The sequence below is a fragment of a genome, unplaced genomic scaffold, assembly GCF_019419815.1.
Source record: "Pyrus x bretschneideri cultivar Hongxiangsu unplaced genomic scaffold, Pyrus_bretschneideri_v1 Contig4, whole genome shotgun sequence".
Taxonomy (NCBI): domain Eukaryota; kingdom Viridiplantae; phylum Streptophyta; class Magnoliopsida; order Rosales; family Rosaceae; genus Pyrus; species Pyrus x bretschneideri.
Window position 1 is genome coordinate 5,708,317 of NW_025999723.1, and position 13,593 is coordinate 5,721,909.

At 37.5% G+C, this 13,593-nt stretch overlaps 1 protein-coding gene and 1 pseudogene across 1 annotated transcript; one reads left to right on the forward strand and one right to left on the reverse strand.

The window, feature by feature from the left end:
* Positions 1-2,602: 2,602 nt before the first annotated feature.
* Positions 2,603-6,480, reverse strand: LOC103942499 (coronatine-insensitive protein 1). The gene is made up of 3 exons (XM_009352686.2): positions 5,420-6,480; positions 3,857-4,328; positions 2,603-3,624 (listed from the first exon to the last, which is right to left on the reverse strand). The coding sequence occupies exons 1-3, from the start codon at positions 5,890-5,892 to the stop codon at positions 2,809-2,811; spliced, it is 1,761 nt and encodes a 586-aa protein (XP_009350961.2). The 5' UTR covers positions 5,893-6,480; the 3' UTR covers positions 2,603-2,808.
* On the forward strand, positions 4,666-4,785 carry LOC125469007 (annotated as a pseudogene).
* Positions 6,481-13,593: the final 7,113 nt, after the last annotated feature.

A 13,593-nucleotide genomic window follows, 5' to 3' on the forward strand; every position in this document is an offset into this window, starting at 1 on the left:
CCGGATTCTGCGGACCAAATAATCTCAGCCGTTCACGTAAAATCATGTGGCTGAGATCACTTGTCCTCTTCAACTTTCTCACTCGTTCTCTTTCTCAACATCCTTGTTTTCTTCTCCGGCGCCGATTGACGAAGCAGAATCCCAGAAAAAAGAAAGAAGAAAATGGGAAGGGTTGAAGGTTGGTGAATTATGCAGTGGGAGTTGGGGTGGGATGGGGAGGGGGAGAGGGAGGGTAGGTAAGTGATGGTAAGGAGGTTTGCAGAATCTGGATGGTTCGGATCCAGAGGGGATCTATTCTCCTCATGCACGTTTTGATATAGACGTCTCGTTTTTTAATTTTTTAGACTAATCATACATTCTTTTTGAAAATTTGATCAAACATTTTCCTAAAATTTTGGTTATTAATTTCAGTTTTTCACATAAGTTCAATTTTGTTTAGAATTTTGGTTTTTCATGACTTTTCTTGGACGTTTCATTTTTTTTTCTTTTCCTCTTATACCTATATTTATGCATTTATTATCCATCTTTATGCATTTTTTTATTGTTTGTTATAATTTTACTTTTTTTTTTCTGTGAATATAGTAGAATATTTATAAATAAAAAAATTTCAGATTTTATTATTTAAAAGACCTAACACATAATAAAGATTTGTTTGATTATATAGCTATGTGTATTTACCTATAATATGAACACATTTAGTTTTATAGTGGATTTGATTTTTTGTATTTCTCGGTACATTTGGAATGTAAATGTACTAAAAAGGTTATCTGATAGAGACATTTGGTTTTGTGGTACATTTGTGATTTTTTGTTCATTTGGTCTTTTGGTACATTAGGAATCTAAACGTACCAAAAGTGTTACCTGACAATGGGCACATTTGGTTTTATGGTACATTTGAAATTTTGGTACATTTGGTTTCTCTGTATATTTGAAATCTAAACGTATCAAAAGGGTTACATAAGAATTGGTACATTTGGTTTTATGGTACATTTGAAATCTAAACGTACCAAAAGTCGATACTTTTGTTCTCAAATGTACCATAAGTTTTAAGTATATTTTTTATATATCTATACATGAAAAAAATATGTATTGAAGATTTTTTATTGAGACATTTTTAATAGAAAGATAATTTTTTTTTTAAATACTGATAATGAGGTAACGAGGAATTAGTTAATTAAAATTTTATTTTATTTTATTAAAAAAATGTCATTTAATGCGTAGAAGAGGATTGACGAAATTAAATTCCGGTATTATAGGCAACTAGTTGCTTAGTTACCTTATGCCTCTATATAAATGCATTTAAATTAATGACATGGAAATTAAATAAATAAAAAATTATTGAGGTGGCAATTGATCAAAGCACCTTAATCAAATCTTTAAAAGGGATGAATGTTTAATCTAACAACTATAGAAAAGATGTCGGCATTCTAATTTTCCCTTATTTTTATTACAAACTTATTACCATATTACTTTACGATTAGGGAGAGGGAGATAGACTTAAACTCGAAATGCAGTGCGTTAAGCAAAAAGACTATATGTCAGGATAATCCATCACTTAAGCGTGTCAAAAAAAATTTGAGAGAATTTCACAATTATTTAAAAATTTAGGATATAGAATATTACAAATGGAAAGTAGGTGAAGAGAGTACTAAGGAAAATTCAATTGAAAATGAGAAGTTGTTCATCCATTATCAATTGGAAATTGACTCGATCCCAATGGAAGTAACCCACTAATTGCCACTTTTAGATGGAGACTTGAAAAAGTCATATAATCGTGTTAGTATTCATGCGTTGACATTTTTTTCTTTCTGAATTTAACAATCGGATGTGTGTTGAAGAATTTTATAAAATTTAACAGTGAGTTTGAGCTACTTAAAAGGCAAATATATACCACACATCGAACTCCATAGTTTAAAACTTGACAAGAACTTGGTACCTATGGGGCCAAAACTTTGTTCCTTCACACCTAACGACTCTTGGGCGTCATCCGTTGTAGAAAGTCATTTATCTATCTTTCTCAACATACATGATCAGTGATGAGACAGATAGACACATATGGCTATATCAACTTGTGATAGGGAAATTTTCCCCGCTACAAGTTGAGTTGCAGATGATTGTTGCAGCATTGCAGTTTCTTCCTCACCTGGTTTTGCTCCAAGTCCAACACCCCGAAGAAAGATGAGAACTGGATCACAAATAGATGTGTTCTGAGCTTCATATGCGGTGGTTGCTTGTTCCCTGTTGGCTTTAACCTTTTGGTGTCAAATGGTCGACAAGCCACCGCTACATTAGGGGCACATAAACCAAGTTCGTCAACAAAATTTGTTCAACAATCGTAACAATCAGCAGCTTCACAAGGTATTAAAACTCAAATTGGGAAACAACTCGACGAAGTCTTAGGCCATCGGATTTGACACTCCGATCCAATTGAGTTAGTTATCCCAAGATCCCTCTCCTATTTTATTTAAAAACTCGATACATCCCCACACTCTGCTCCAGAAAGTACAACAGTTTCCCAGTAAGATTCACTCGGCAAACATATACCAGTCGCGCTACTGTCTAGAAATTGAAGCAAATTTCGCGGGAAAGACGACCAAAACAGTTCCGGATCAAAGAGTGCAAGTGCTTTCAGATTACACAGGGTAACTCAAACTTATTACAGAACTAAAGTCTAGAAATATAATTGAAACTTGAAATCGAAACCCTCTCAACCAAGAGTAAAAAAGTAACATGAATTTACAAACAAGGCGTGGTAAGAAAATGACTGCTTGTGGAAAAAAAAAAAAAAAAAAGGTTGTATGTACAGCTCTAGGAGATGAGTAAAGATGCCGGATCCACGGGAATAACAGTATCTGGAAAATCTGTTCTCGGTCCAGCAAGTGAGTAGTATGCAAGTATATGGGCTGGATGCTCGACCACTAATGCCCCCCCCTGCTGATCAGGAACATCAACTCGTCTGGGAGGAATCAACTCTATATTCCAAAACGGGCGAGCCATTGCCAAAAGGTCGCGACCAGTAGCAGATCCTCTGTACCCCTGCACCCACAAGTACCTAAGGGCAGTCAGTTGCATTACTGCATCAGCGAGTGCACGCTCGCTGAAGCAGCAACCCCTCATTTCCAATTTTTGCAGGCTAGGGCAACCCTTTGAGAACTCCAAAAGCCCTGCATCAGATTCCCCAACATAACCCAGAAGCATCCATCTCACATTCGGACTGTACCGGCCAACGTAACTCAGTCCGAGGTCAGTCAACCCCCCAGGACGGAGATACAGAGCAAACCTTCGAAGCTTATGGCATCCCCTCAAAAGAGCTCGAACCCCATTGTCAAGTGGCAAATCTGTTATTGTCTCTTCTCGGTCAAGCAAGACAAGGCGAAAATCAGAGAGATTTTTGGAGTGAGTCCCAATGTGTTCCAGAGATGCATTGGTGATGTCCGATACATAAACAGCCAGGTATTCGAGCTCAAGGCATCCCTGCGCCAGGGCCATAAGACCCCGTTGGGAAACAACACCTTCTTCGTCCTCCATGCCTTCATCTGCACCCCGCTCAATTCGGAGCCTCCTTAGTCTCTTGCAACTCCGAGCAAGAACTTCTAGTCCTCTATCTCCAATAACATTCCTTGTCTGTACATAATAGAAACAAATTCAAGTTCATATGCAAGTTTCAAATACGATTCCTACTTCAAAGCAAAAGCATTCAAGACACTCCTGATGATGTATAGATGTGAAATAAATCTTCCAAAGAATGGAAAATTTACAAGCAAAGGCATAAATTCGGCACCGTTTCACACCTATATTAAAATTCACACAGAAAACTTATTGTACATAGATACACAAAATGGTTTTGTAATCCTACCTCCAGAACTTCCAGGTTGGGGCACCTCTGAATTAATGTGCAATGGTCCTCAGTGTCCAGCAATGCATAAAGGAGATCGAGCTTTTTGAGAAGGGTTGCAAATGGGAACACTATTGGCATTTCATTCTTTCCCATGTATGTTAGACCGAGACGGCAAAGTTTTTGGGGTAAGGTTACAACAGAGTACCTCTCGGATTGGTCGTTGAAGGAACCCCCACAAAATTCTTCCAAGACAGCCGCATGACGGAAGAAGCCAACCAGTTCCAAGATTTCGCAATCACTAATTTTCACAGAGGTTAAGGAGCGGCAGTTTTTGGCTATGAGTTCAAGGTCTTCGAATTTGACTTTGTTAAGATCGGTCATATAAAAATTCAGAGTCTCCAGGACAGTATTGTTTACAGCAAGCGCGTGTAGCCAGTCGCCATCTTCCTCAACTATGGAGCTCTCTTCCAAAAACAAGGTCCTCAAATTCCTATGAAAGCATATAATGATAAAAACAACGTCAATAACGTCTCTCCAGATGACAGTTACAGAAAAAATAGTTAGTTGAGAATGACTGCAAAAAGATGCATTAACATGTCTAAAAGAACATGGATTCACGGGGATGCGCATGCGATGTTTACTACGTGAATGCCCCCCAAGAAAGTTACAAAATGCAGCATGCAAATTTCTCTTCCTTGTCCATAACCATGATAAACTTCACTTGTGTAAGTTTATCTTACATTGCCAGTCCCAAGCCCGGATAAAAGAGGAGGGGGAGGGCGTCAAGTAGTCGTCAGCCGGCACTTCTACCTTACGTCGAATCCCTGGTATGCGATCATATCAACTCACATGCATCGAATCTCATCAGAACTCCGAAGTTAAGCGAGTTTTGGATGAGAGTAGTACTAGGATGGGTGACCTCCTGGAAAGTCCTCGTGTTGCATCCCCCACAGCCGACTCCACCTAGTGGGAAAAGGCTTTGCTGTGTTGTTGTGTTGTGTTGTTGTCCATAACCATGATAGTAATATTTTGGTACTACGGGTGGAATAAACGGGGGAGTCGAGGACCCCAAATGTGAAACCTCAAGAGCAAAAGACCATCACTCCCAAGGTTTCAGTTAAGTTGGGACCAGTCTTAAATGAGAAGTGACATATTTAGGCACCTGCAGAACCTTTCTTATGCAACTTATAAATTTTGGGGATCCCAGAAGTGCTAAGAACTGTCCGAACCAAAGCTTTCGCCGAACAAATTACAAATGAAACAACATGCTGAATTGTGAAACATAATGAAAGAATGAATGACCCATAAGCAATCCCTGCAACTAAAATTTTTAATCAGCGATGTAATCCATACTGCAGCAGTCAGGCTATAAAAGTACCTCGTCCAAACATAGCATTATTCCGATTAATTGATACTCGAAAAAAAACTTAAAAGAGTAATAAAACTATGCAGCATGGAAGAATATAACTTCGTCCCTCAATTTTTACCAAAACAATGAATGAATCCAACGTTTCTGATTGAACCCACAACAAAATTCACCGCAAGTAAAAAAATTTCAAATAAAGTTGTGAACTTTACTACCTGCAGGAGCGGCCGATGTGCAAAAGCCCACCGGTGGTAAACCCTGAGCACTTGTCGAGCTTAAGCACCTGAAGCACGCGCCCCCGTGACTCAGCCAGGAGCTCCAGGTCCGAATCACTAACAATCATCCGCCGAAAGTGCAGACACTTCAAGCGGTGGAAGGAGTTGGCAATCTCCATCACCCACGGCGTTACAAACCCTCCCCAGTCCTCGGGAATCAGATTAAACATCGCCGCCCTCGGCTTCCCCTTCAGCTTCAGCGACTCCAGGTGCTGAAACCGCTGCCGCAGCCGATCCGGGGTCGTGGTGTAGCAGAGCGCGATGGTCACGTGCTTCCGCGTGAGCGCGTCGAGCTCGTACCACCGCTTGCACACCAACGACACGGCGTCGCGGTCCTTCGGGTCGTGGAGATACGGCATCACGCAGTCCATTACGACGTCGGAAATCCTACACCGCACGCTTCGATCCTCCATCGCTAAAAAGAAACGTCGGCGATGAAAATACTCACTCAAAAAACTCTACTGCTATTTCTAACAAAAAATTTCAGAGTCAAAAGTGGAAAAAGATTTGAATTCTTAAACTCAAGATCGGGTTTTCGGAGCTCCGAATCCTCAACTCCAAATATTTCCAGAAAGAAACTGGATTTCCAAAATCCAAACCCTAAACAGTTATATTTCCAAATCCAATCCCCAAAAAAAAGAACCAAAACGACACCGCAGCACCGACGTTTACAAAATCAGAATCTCAGAGAAACGCCGCAACGTGTCAAGAAACGAGCAGGAACAAGAGGGAATAGAGAGGAGCTAGAAAGCACGATCTACGAGAAACTCGCGCAGAAAACAGACCAATCGGATCGAAGACGGCGGAGCAGGGCGACCAGTGGAGGAGCGCCGGAGCATGGAGTCGGCGTGGACGCGAAGCACATGGTCTGAGAAGACGGATCTGAAACGTACGGTGGGGATCGTCCGGGGAGGAATTCGGCGGCGATTGGATCGGACTTTCAGTTATTTGGGGTGTTTCAGAATAATTCTGCGCCTCACAAAAACATAAGGGAGGGGGGGATTGAAAAGGAAAGCGGCAGGGGGCGGAAAAAGATAACGGGAAGACGACAAAAACAAAGGTAGGAAACAGCAAAACGTCGTCGTTATGCAGTGAAAGTCGGAGTGGGATGAATGCGCAGTGAAAGCGTGGTCGTTTGGGATTGGTCGTTTGGGATTGGTTGGTGGTGATGCAATTGCTCTGTCACTGCAGCAGATGCTGTATAGGAGTAGTTTAACTGTGATGTAAGCGGAAGGACGAACTATTACCAACATTAGTTTGTCTTTCGTTTTAGAATGTCAATACATTCTTTTTATCCTCTTCAATTCAATTTAACCGATTCAACCGTTGAACTTAAGAGATGCATAAAAAGTAAAAATAAATGTATAGAAAGTAACACTCTTAATTTTATTCCAATGTCTTCTGAATCTCATTAATCCGATTCATGATTAAAACTTAAAATTGATCTTGTGATTATGATCATGGAACTCCGTCGAATCCATGAATGCAGATTTGAATTAAGAATACAATTATGCTACTCTTATCGCATATTTGTATCATCTCTCAAATAGAGATAAGACCCACATGTACTGGTGGGCGCTACCTCTATTAGAGAGATGAACAAATATGTAATACGTATATAATTACTCTTAAGAATAATACTTGAGTACTGAAATGATGAGTAGGATATCCTACTCACAAATCTTCCTTTTTTATTGATAGAATTTTGTGTTTATGATTAGAACCGTTCAGATTATAAATGACTCTATAAATATTATGTCTGCAAAAAATCAATTAAAACTAAAGTCGTTTAGTCATCGAATTATATAAGGACAGTTGAACGAAAATGATAAAAGCATTACAAAATCGTTTATCTATTTCCTCTAGTTGATCAATTTAATGACCTTAGTTTCAATTCATTTTTCGCAGAGGTGATCTTTACATAGTGATTTTATAATATGAACGATTCTGATTATAAGCACAAAGTTTTATGAATCAGACATGAAGAATTTTGAATAAGAGCTCTACTCAACTTTGAGTAGCTATGCATTGCTCTTGAATTAATTGATCCCCTAAGTCATGAAATTTGACAATTTTAAAAATGTAGATAAACTAGTTTTGCCTTTTGAAATCTGCATTAGGTTTGAGCAAGGTTTTTATTTTATTTGTTTTCCATTTCTTAAGGTTTGTTGTTGCTTTCAATATTTTCTCAATTCATAGGTGATAAGGACGTTCATAACTTACCTACTTAAAAGACCAAATGAACCCATGAAAAGAAAAGAAAGAAGATCCAATAATTCACAAAGGAAAGTGGGCATTCTTTAAAGATAGAACATGGCCTCAAAAACACTTTTCTTTGTCTTTGCCATAAAATTGATTAGGGTAGACAAAGGTAATAGTTGATAGAACTTCGGTACAGTTGTTTGTTTAGAGCAAGTCTCATTATGATTAAATTTAATTGGGCCGGTGAGATGAAATTACAAGAGTTTCATATTTTTATGATGATTGTTTTACGTGTAACATAATTCAATGTCTCGACACAAACTTTTATAATTACGAATGAAATTAAAAGTTGTATGATCTATGGGTTAACAATGAAGTTAAAAGTCTGAAAAGTGCAACTTAAGCAGTGTTTAAGATCGTGTTTAGTTGCTAAACAAAAGCATCAACGTACATGTAATGGGGGAGCGCGGATTAGATTTCTGCGCTTGCGAAGCTTATGTGGAACCTCGAGGGAGGAGTTGATGCGTGGCACGATGTTGTGCCGCAGGAACCTGATCTCCTGCGTCAAAGGGTGACTTTATGTTTGAAAGACGAGCCGTAAACGGGGACATAAAATATATTGTATGACGTGGCAAATAGATTCGATCTTGATTTCTGTGCCAATGAAGCTTGATGGTGTTAGCCGTTGAATCCTTTTGTATGATTAGCATCTATTTGAACCGTAGATGTTACAAGAAACATTTAGTTAAATGTTTGTATGGTTTGTTGGAAAAGAGATATTCTCCGAATATCTTCTTCTTAATTCATTAAATCAGAAAATTCGTATCATTAAAATTTGATTCAATGACTACAAACAAAGGTCCACTTTATAAAGTTATAATAACTTTAACCGTTAAATCAAATTTTAATAGCACAGATTCCTTGATTTTGTAGATTAGGAGGAATAAATCCGGAGATGATCCCTTTCCGGTTTGTTCATGCTTGACTAGGACCTTGTGACTAGTCAAGTTCATGTATATTATATTATTGCAAATGATTTCGCCTGGTAATAATTTCGAAATTAATTTGAAGCTGCTTTAAAAGTTTGACAATTGTCAGTAATGGTGGATGATATGTGATTATTCATCTTCATTCCATATATATATATATAAACAAAATTATTTGAGTTTTTACATGCAAATACAGTTTAATACATATATAAAAAAATCATTTTGATCACAAATTTGATATTTCCTGCGAAAATGAATAACTTGTTATACGTAAAGAACCAAACTTTTTGTTGTGCAACAAGAAATTGATGTATATTATTTCAAGTGAAGAATATATTTCCCATCATCTGCATAGCACATAGTATTAATTTGTATGTAGATATATTTTCTTCTATTTTCAAACGAGGCATCTTAGTCAAAATATGCCCGTGTTATAAAGCAAATTAACCTCTTTTTGACATAATTAATTAGGACAGTGACTTCCACGTTATGACTAATAATGCAAATAGTTTAATATAAATAAAGCCAATATCCACTTAATTAAACTAGTTCGTTGTCATGGTCCACCAAATGAAAGAACCTTTCTAACGGTTTTCGTATCTAATATATATAGAGGTAGTTGTCTTCATTCGGTTGAGAGAGGTTCAAATCCAACTTATAGAGAGGAGCAGGACAATATATATTTGTAACAAGTTCGAAACATAATTTTGAATAACCCAATTATAACGTTGTAATTTTATTATGAGGATGTAACTTTGTTATGATGAGTTGATCCGTTGTAATTATTGTATTGCTTGTTATAAGTAACTTAATTCATACATCAATACTGGAAGTTAAAGTCGCACATGAAATCTGGTTAGATACATGTACGTAATAATGTATACATGAAGAGAAATATGGTTGGGTTTTCTCGCAACCCACTGAACCAAGGGAGACAAAACTAGGAGCTCACATTTAGTACGTGGTCGTTCACTTACTGCACACTGTGGTCTCTCGTGCACCCCAGAAATTAAACAAAGCAGATTAATGAAGACATTTACACTTAACTACGTATAGTGTAGATAATATCGTTTTTAAAAATAAAAAATAAAAAATAAAAAAAAAACTACGTATATATCAACCGTATATACTTGCATAGGTTTGTGTAAATTGTAAAATCGTATTGACTGCAAATACAAATTACAATGCAATAGCTATAACATACCGTGTTTCAAAGAGAGAATGATGAATTAATCAATCTAGCTAATTAACAGAGTGTTCACATTCAATCTGATTTCACATCATAAAAGAATTCACACATATTTATTTTTCTCGACTCTTTTTTAGTACGTTAAAAGAATACGTCCGACATTTTAGTCCTCTCTCTCACGACGGAAAATTGTATACAATATTTCTTCTTTTTCGCCTACAAGTTGACATACGATATCATGTTGAAAAAATGACATGCAGTATTAAAATCGAAAGTTGCCCTAGCTGACTCCCACAAATGGCTAATTTATTTGGTGGAAATATCGTCGACGAGAGGAACGAGTGAGTCGTTCTCATCCTCATCAAGTTGGGGATTTAGAAATCGACAAGACTATGGAAAGTCGTCGTCCTCGTAATCATCATTACCATAGAAAATTCCAGATAATGAACCCCAAAATTTATTTCTTCAAAAAACTAGTGATTCAAGCTTCAGAAAATAGGGTTATTGCAGCAGGTGGAAACGATAGAGAGATTGGATCACGGGTTTTGCTATTAATCTGGGTGTTGGACAAGTGCTTGAAGCGGTGCTACGGGCGATATATTATGGCTTAAGATGGCATGGGAAATAGGTATCGAGACAATTATTTTTTAATCTAACTCTCACATAGTTGTGTTGTTGAGAATGAATTTCACATTGATGAGAGAATGGACTTTACATGTGCTTATAAGAGGTTGGGATACTCTCCATATTGCAATTGGTTTTATGGTGAAACCTTAATTTTCTTCATGGTGTCAAAGCAGGTTGTCCCAAGTGTTAAGCCTAATGACCACACATGCTTCACGTCACCCCGTTTGTGATGTCCACATGTTAGGCTTGAAAATTCACCGCATGTGAGGGAGCGTGTTGAGAATGAATCCCACATTGATGAGAGAAGGACCTTGCATGTGCTTATAAGAGGGTAGGTTACTCCCCAAATTACCAATTCGTTTTATAGTTGTTAACCCTAAAACTGCCAAACCTACGTGGCGTGCAGGCCGAATAACTAATAAGCTAACTACGTCATTCGGTTGTGTGCGAGGCATGCCAACTCGTTGGCCAAGCTCAGATAGGGAGTAAAATGTGCTGATGTGGCGTTGAGCGAACTGCTAACTTTTCAATCTTGCGACTGCGGTCGAGGAAGGAACACGTCTCGGCCTTCGGGTTCTAGAGCCTGAAGACAAGGCTGCTAGTTCTGTTAAGTTCACAAATCATCGGCACTGGGCTCGGTCTCGGTAATTATATTTGTGAGAGTATAAGTACGCTGAACTGGTATCAGACTATATGAACACAAATACTCGAAAGAGATAAATGTCCTGATGGTAAAAGTGGTTCGGTAGTCGGAGTGCCGAACTTTAAAATGTACCTCTAAATATCCAATCATAAAGCAAAACTCAGTGTTCAATGTGGCGAGCCAAGTAACCTGTAACACCTCACTTCTCCGAAAAGGTTGATGAGATGACCTCTACCAACAAGGACTCGAAAATCCTTGTCAATCGAGACTTGAATAAATAACCAGTTGGCCTTGAAGCAATGTTGTCTATCCAAACTGAAGGTGTTTCTTGGTAAGCTGATTTTACGGCTCCAGTGTTGTCTATCCAAACTAAAGATGTCGCCGGTTGCCTTCACAATGCTTTACCCAAATTGAAAATGTGTCGGCGGGAAGAAAGGGGAAGAGGTAAAAATCTCAAGGTTGTTGAGAAGCTTTGCGCATGGAAATTTGTGTGTTGATTTTTGGAGGGGCTTTCTCTGTCCCAAAGTATCTTGTATTTATAACATTCGTAGAGACCAATTGAAACTCAAACTTGTGGAATGAAAGACTGATCTGTGGCATAGGCTAAAGCCTATCTTCCAGATGGCTATTCGTGACTTTTCAAACAAAATAAAAGCCTATCCAGGATTATCACATCATGACCAAAGGCCTAGCCTACCTAGACTTCTTATCTCATCATCATAATTCCATCACCTTTAAACCCATCCATGCATGCATCCTGATCCCCGTCTAAATGAATTTCAAATTCATTTTTTTACTAATTATCACCATATTTTAAATAGATAATAATCAGTTCAAAATCCAACCCCATTAGCAGCTTCCAAGTGACGTCTGCAAATAAACAACATTCCAATATCAATTTAATATCATTTTGCAGCATACCACTTGAATTCGTCAGCAAAACCAAACTGATCCAATTCACACGTCCACACACCAGACATCCCAAATCAATTTGAACTGTACTGCTTGTTTGGGGATATAATTCACATCCTATTTATCCCGTTTAAGAAAATGATTTAAAAAAAAAAAAAAACCATAATATCATCCTGTCTTGCATGCTTCATTATCTGATGCCCTGCATATCCCCATATTTCATCATCATTCAAATCAATTGCGATTTAGACAAATATTAGGTTCAAACAATTTAATATATTACCAAGAGATAATATCATGACTAAAACCACAATATTATTTCTTAATAATAACTAAAAATCATTTCAACCACTTTATCATCTAACAGTCTAAAATTTTGCTCATTCAACGACCTCGATTACTTGGGCCGATAGTGTAAAATCGGGTCCAAACAATAGTGGAACCTCAACTTTCTTTATGTGCATCTTATCAACGAAAAATATTGGTTTGTAAGGTTTATGAGATATCTGAATCAGTATGAAATTAGAGACGTCGGGATGAGATGTTCATGTAGATTCATCCTACTTTATAAATCAAGGACGGAACTTCTTTCTACACTTTTTTGGTACATAGACAGTGAATTTAAGAAGTGAAACTAGAGTGTGCACAAAGAGAAATATAATACCCAAAAATCATTTCTCCTTCATTTTTCTACGGAAACCGTTATAACGGGTACAACTGCTTAAGTTATTGTATCTAACTTAACTACTTAATTAGGTCCATATAATGATAAGGTAAGCCATGAACCTATCTAGGTATAATGTTTTATCATGAAACAGTCTGTGTAATTTGGAGAGAGCAACCAAGTCTTATATTCCTTTTATGAGCAATTAATTCCTAACAATTTCTTTTCGAGCTAATTAAGTTAAGTGGTGACTCGTAAAGAGTGAAAAAATGAATTAAGATTAAAATACGTTCACGTTCGTCGGATTAGACTGGTCACTGACTGCGGGGGGATGTTTTGTTGGAGTCGGACACAAGACAAGACTATACAGTATACAGATCCTCCCGCATATTATGCTTTATTCCAGACCAATTTTTGTCATAAATTCTTGTATATGTAGGTGGGCATATAACATGAAGATGATGGAATTCCATTCCATATAACTGCCAAGTCAAAGTTTAAATAATAAAAATGCTAGCACTGCAAAATTTTCCTTCTGAAAGAGGACATGTCGGACAATTATTATCGTGTGTTAATAATAATTTCGCGAAAAAAAAAAATAGAGGTCAAGTTTTTGTACTCATTTTTTATGTGATCTTTTTGTCACTTCTATTGTTGATTGACACATGTTAATTAGTTTATGATAACAAAATTAAAGAGAGTTAAGTTTATTAACGTGTATCGATCAATGATAATGGTCATAAAGAGACGTCATACACAAAATGAACGCAGCAGATATCAAGGCCTAACCTCATATGCCTAGCTACCACTTGTGTGTTTGGGAAATGAAAAACACATGAAAGGTTTAGGATGACATCTTCACGTAAAGGATGATAGTGGGAATTTGTA

Bases quoted from the DNA above. Each gene is read 5' to 3' on its own strand.
- LOC103942499 (XM_009352686.2), bottom strand. From the start codon at position 5,892: ATGGAGGATCGAAGCGTGCGGTGTAGGATTTCCGACGTCGTAATGGAC. The intron at 4,329-5,419 runs GTAGTAAAGTTC...ATGCTTTCATAG, and splicing joins CACATCGGCCGCTCCTGCAG to GAATTTGAGGACCTTGTTTT. The intron at 3,625-3,856 runs GTAGGATTACAA...TATTATGTACAG, and splicing joins CCAACCTGGAAGTTCTGGAG to ACAAGGAATGTTATTGGAGA.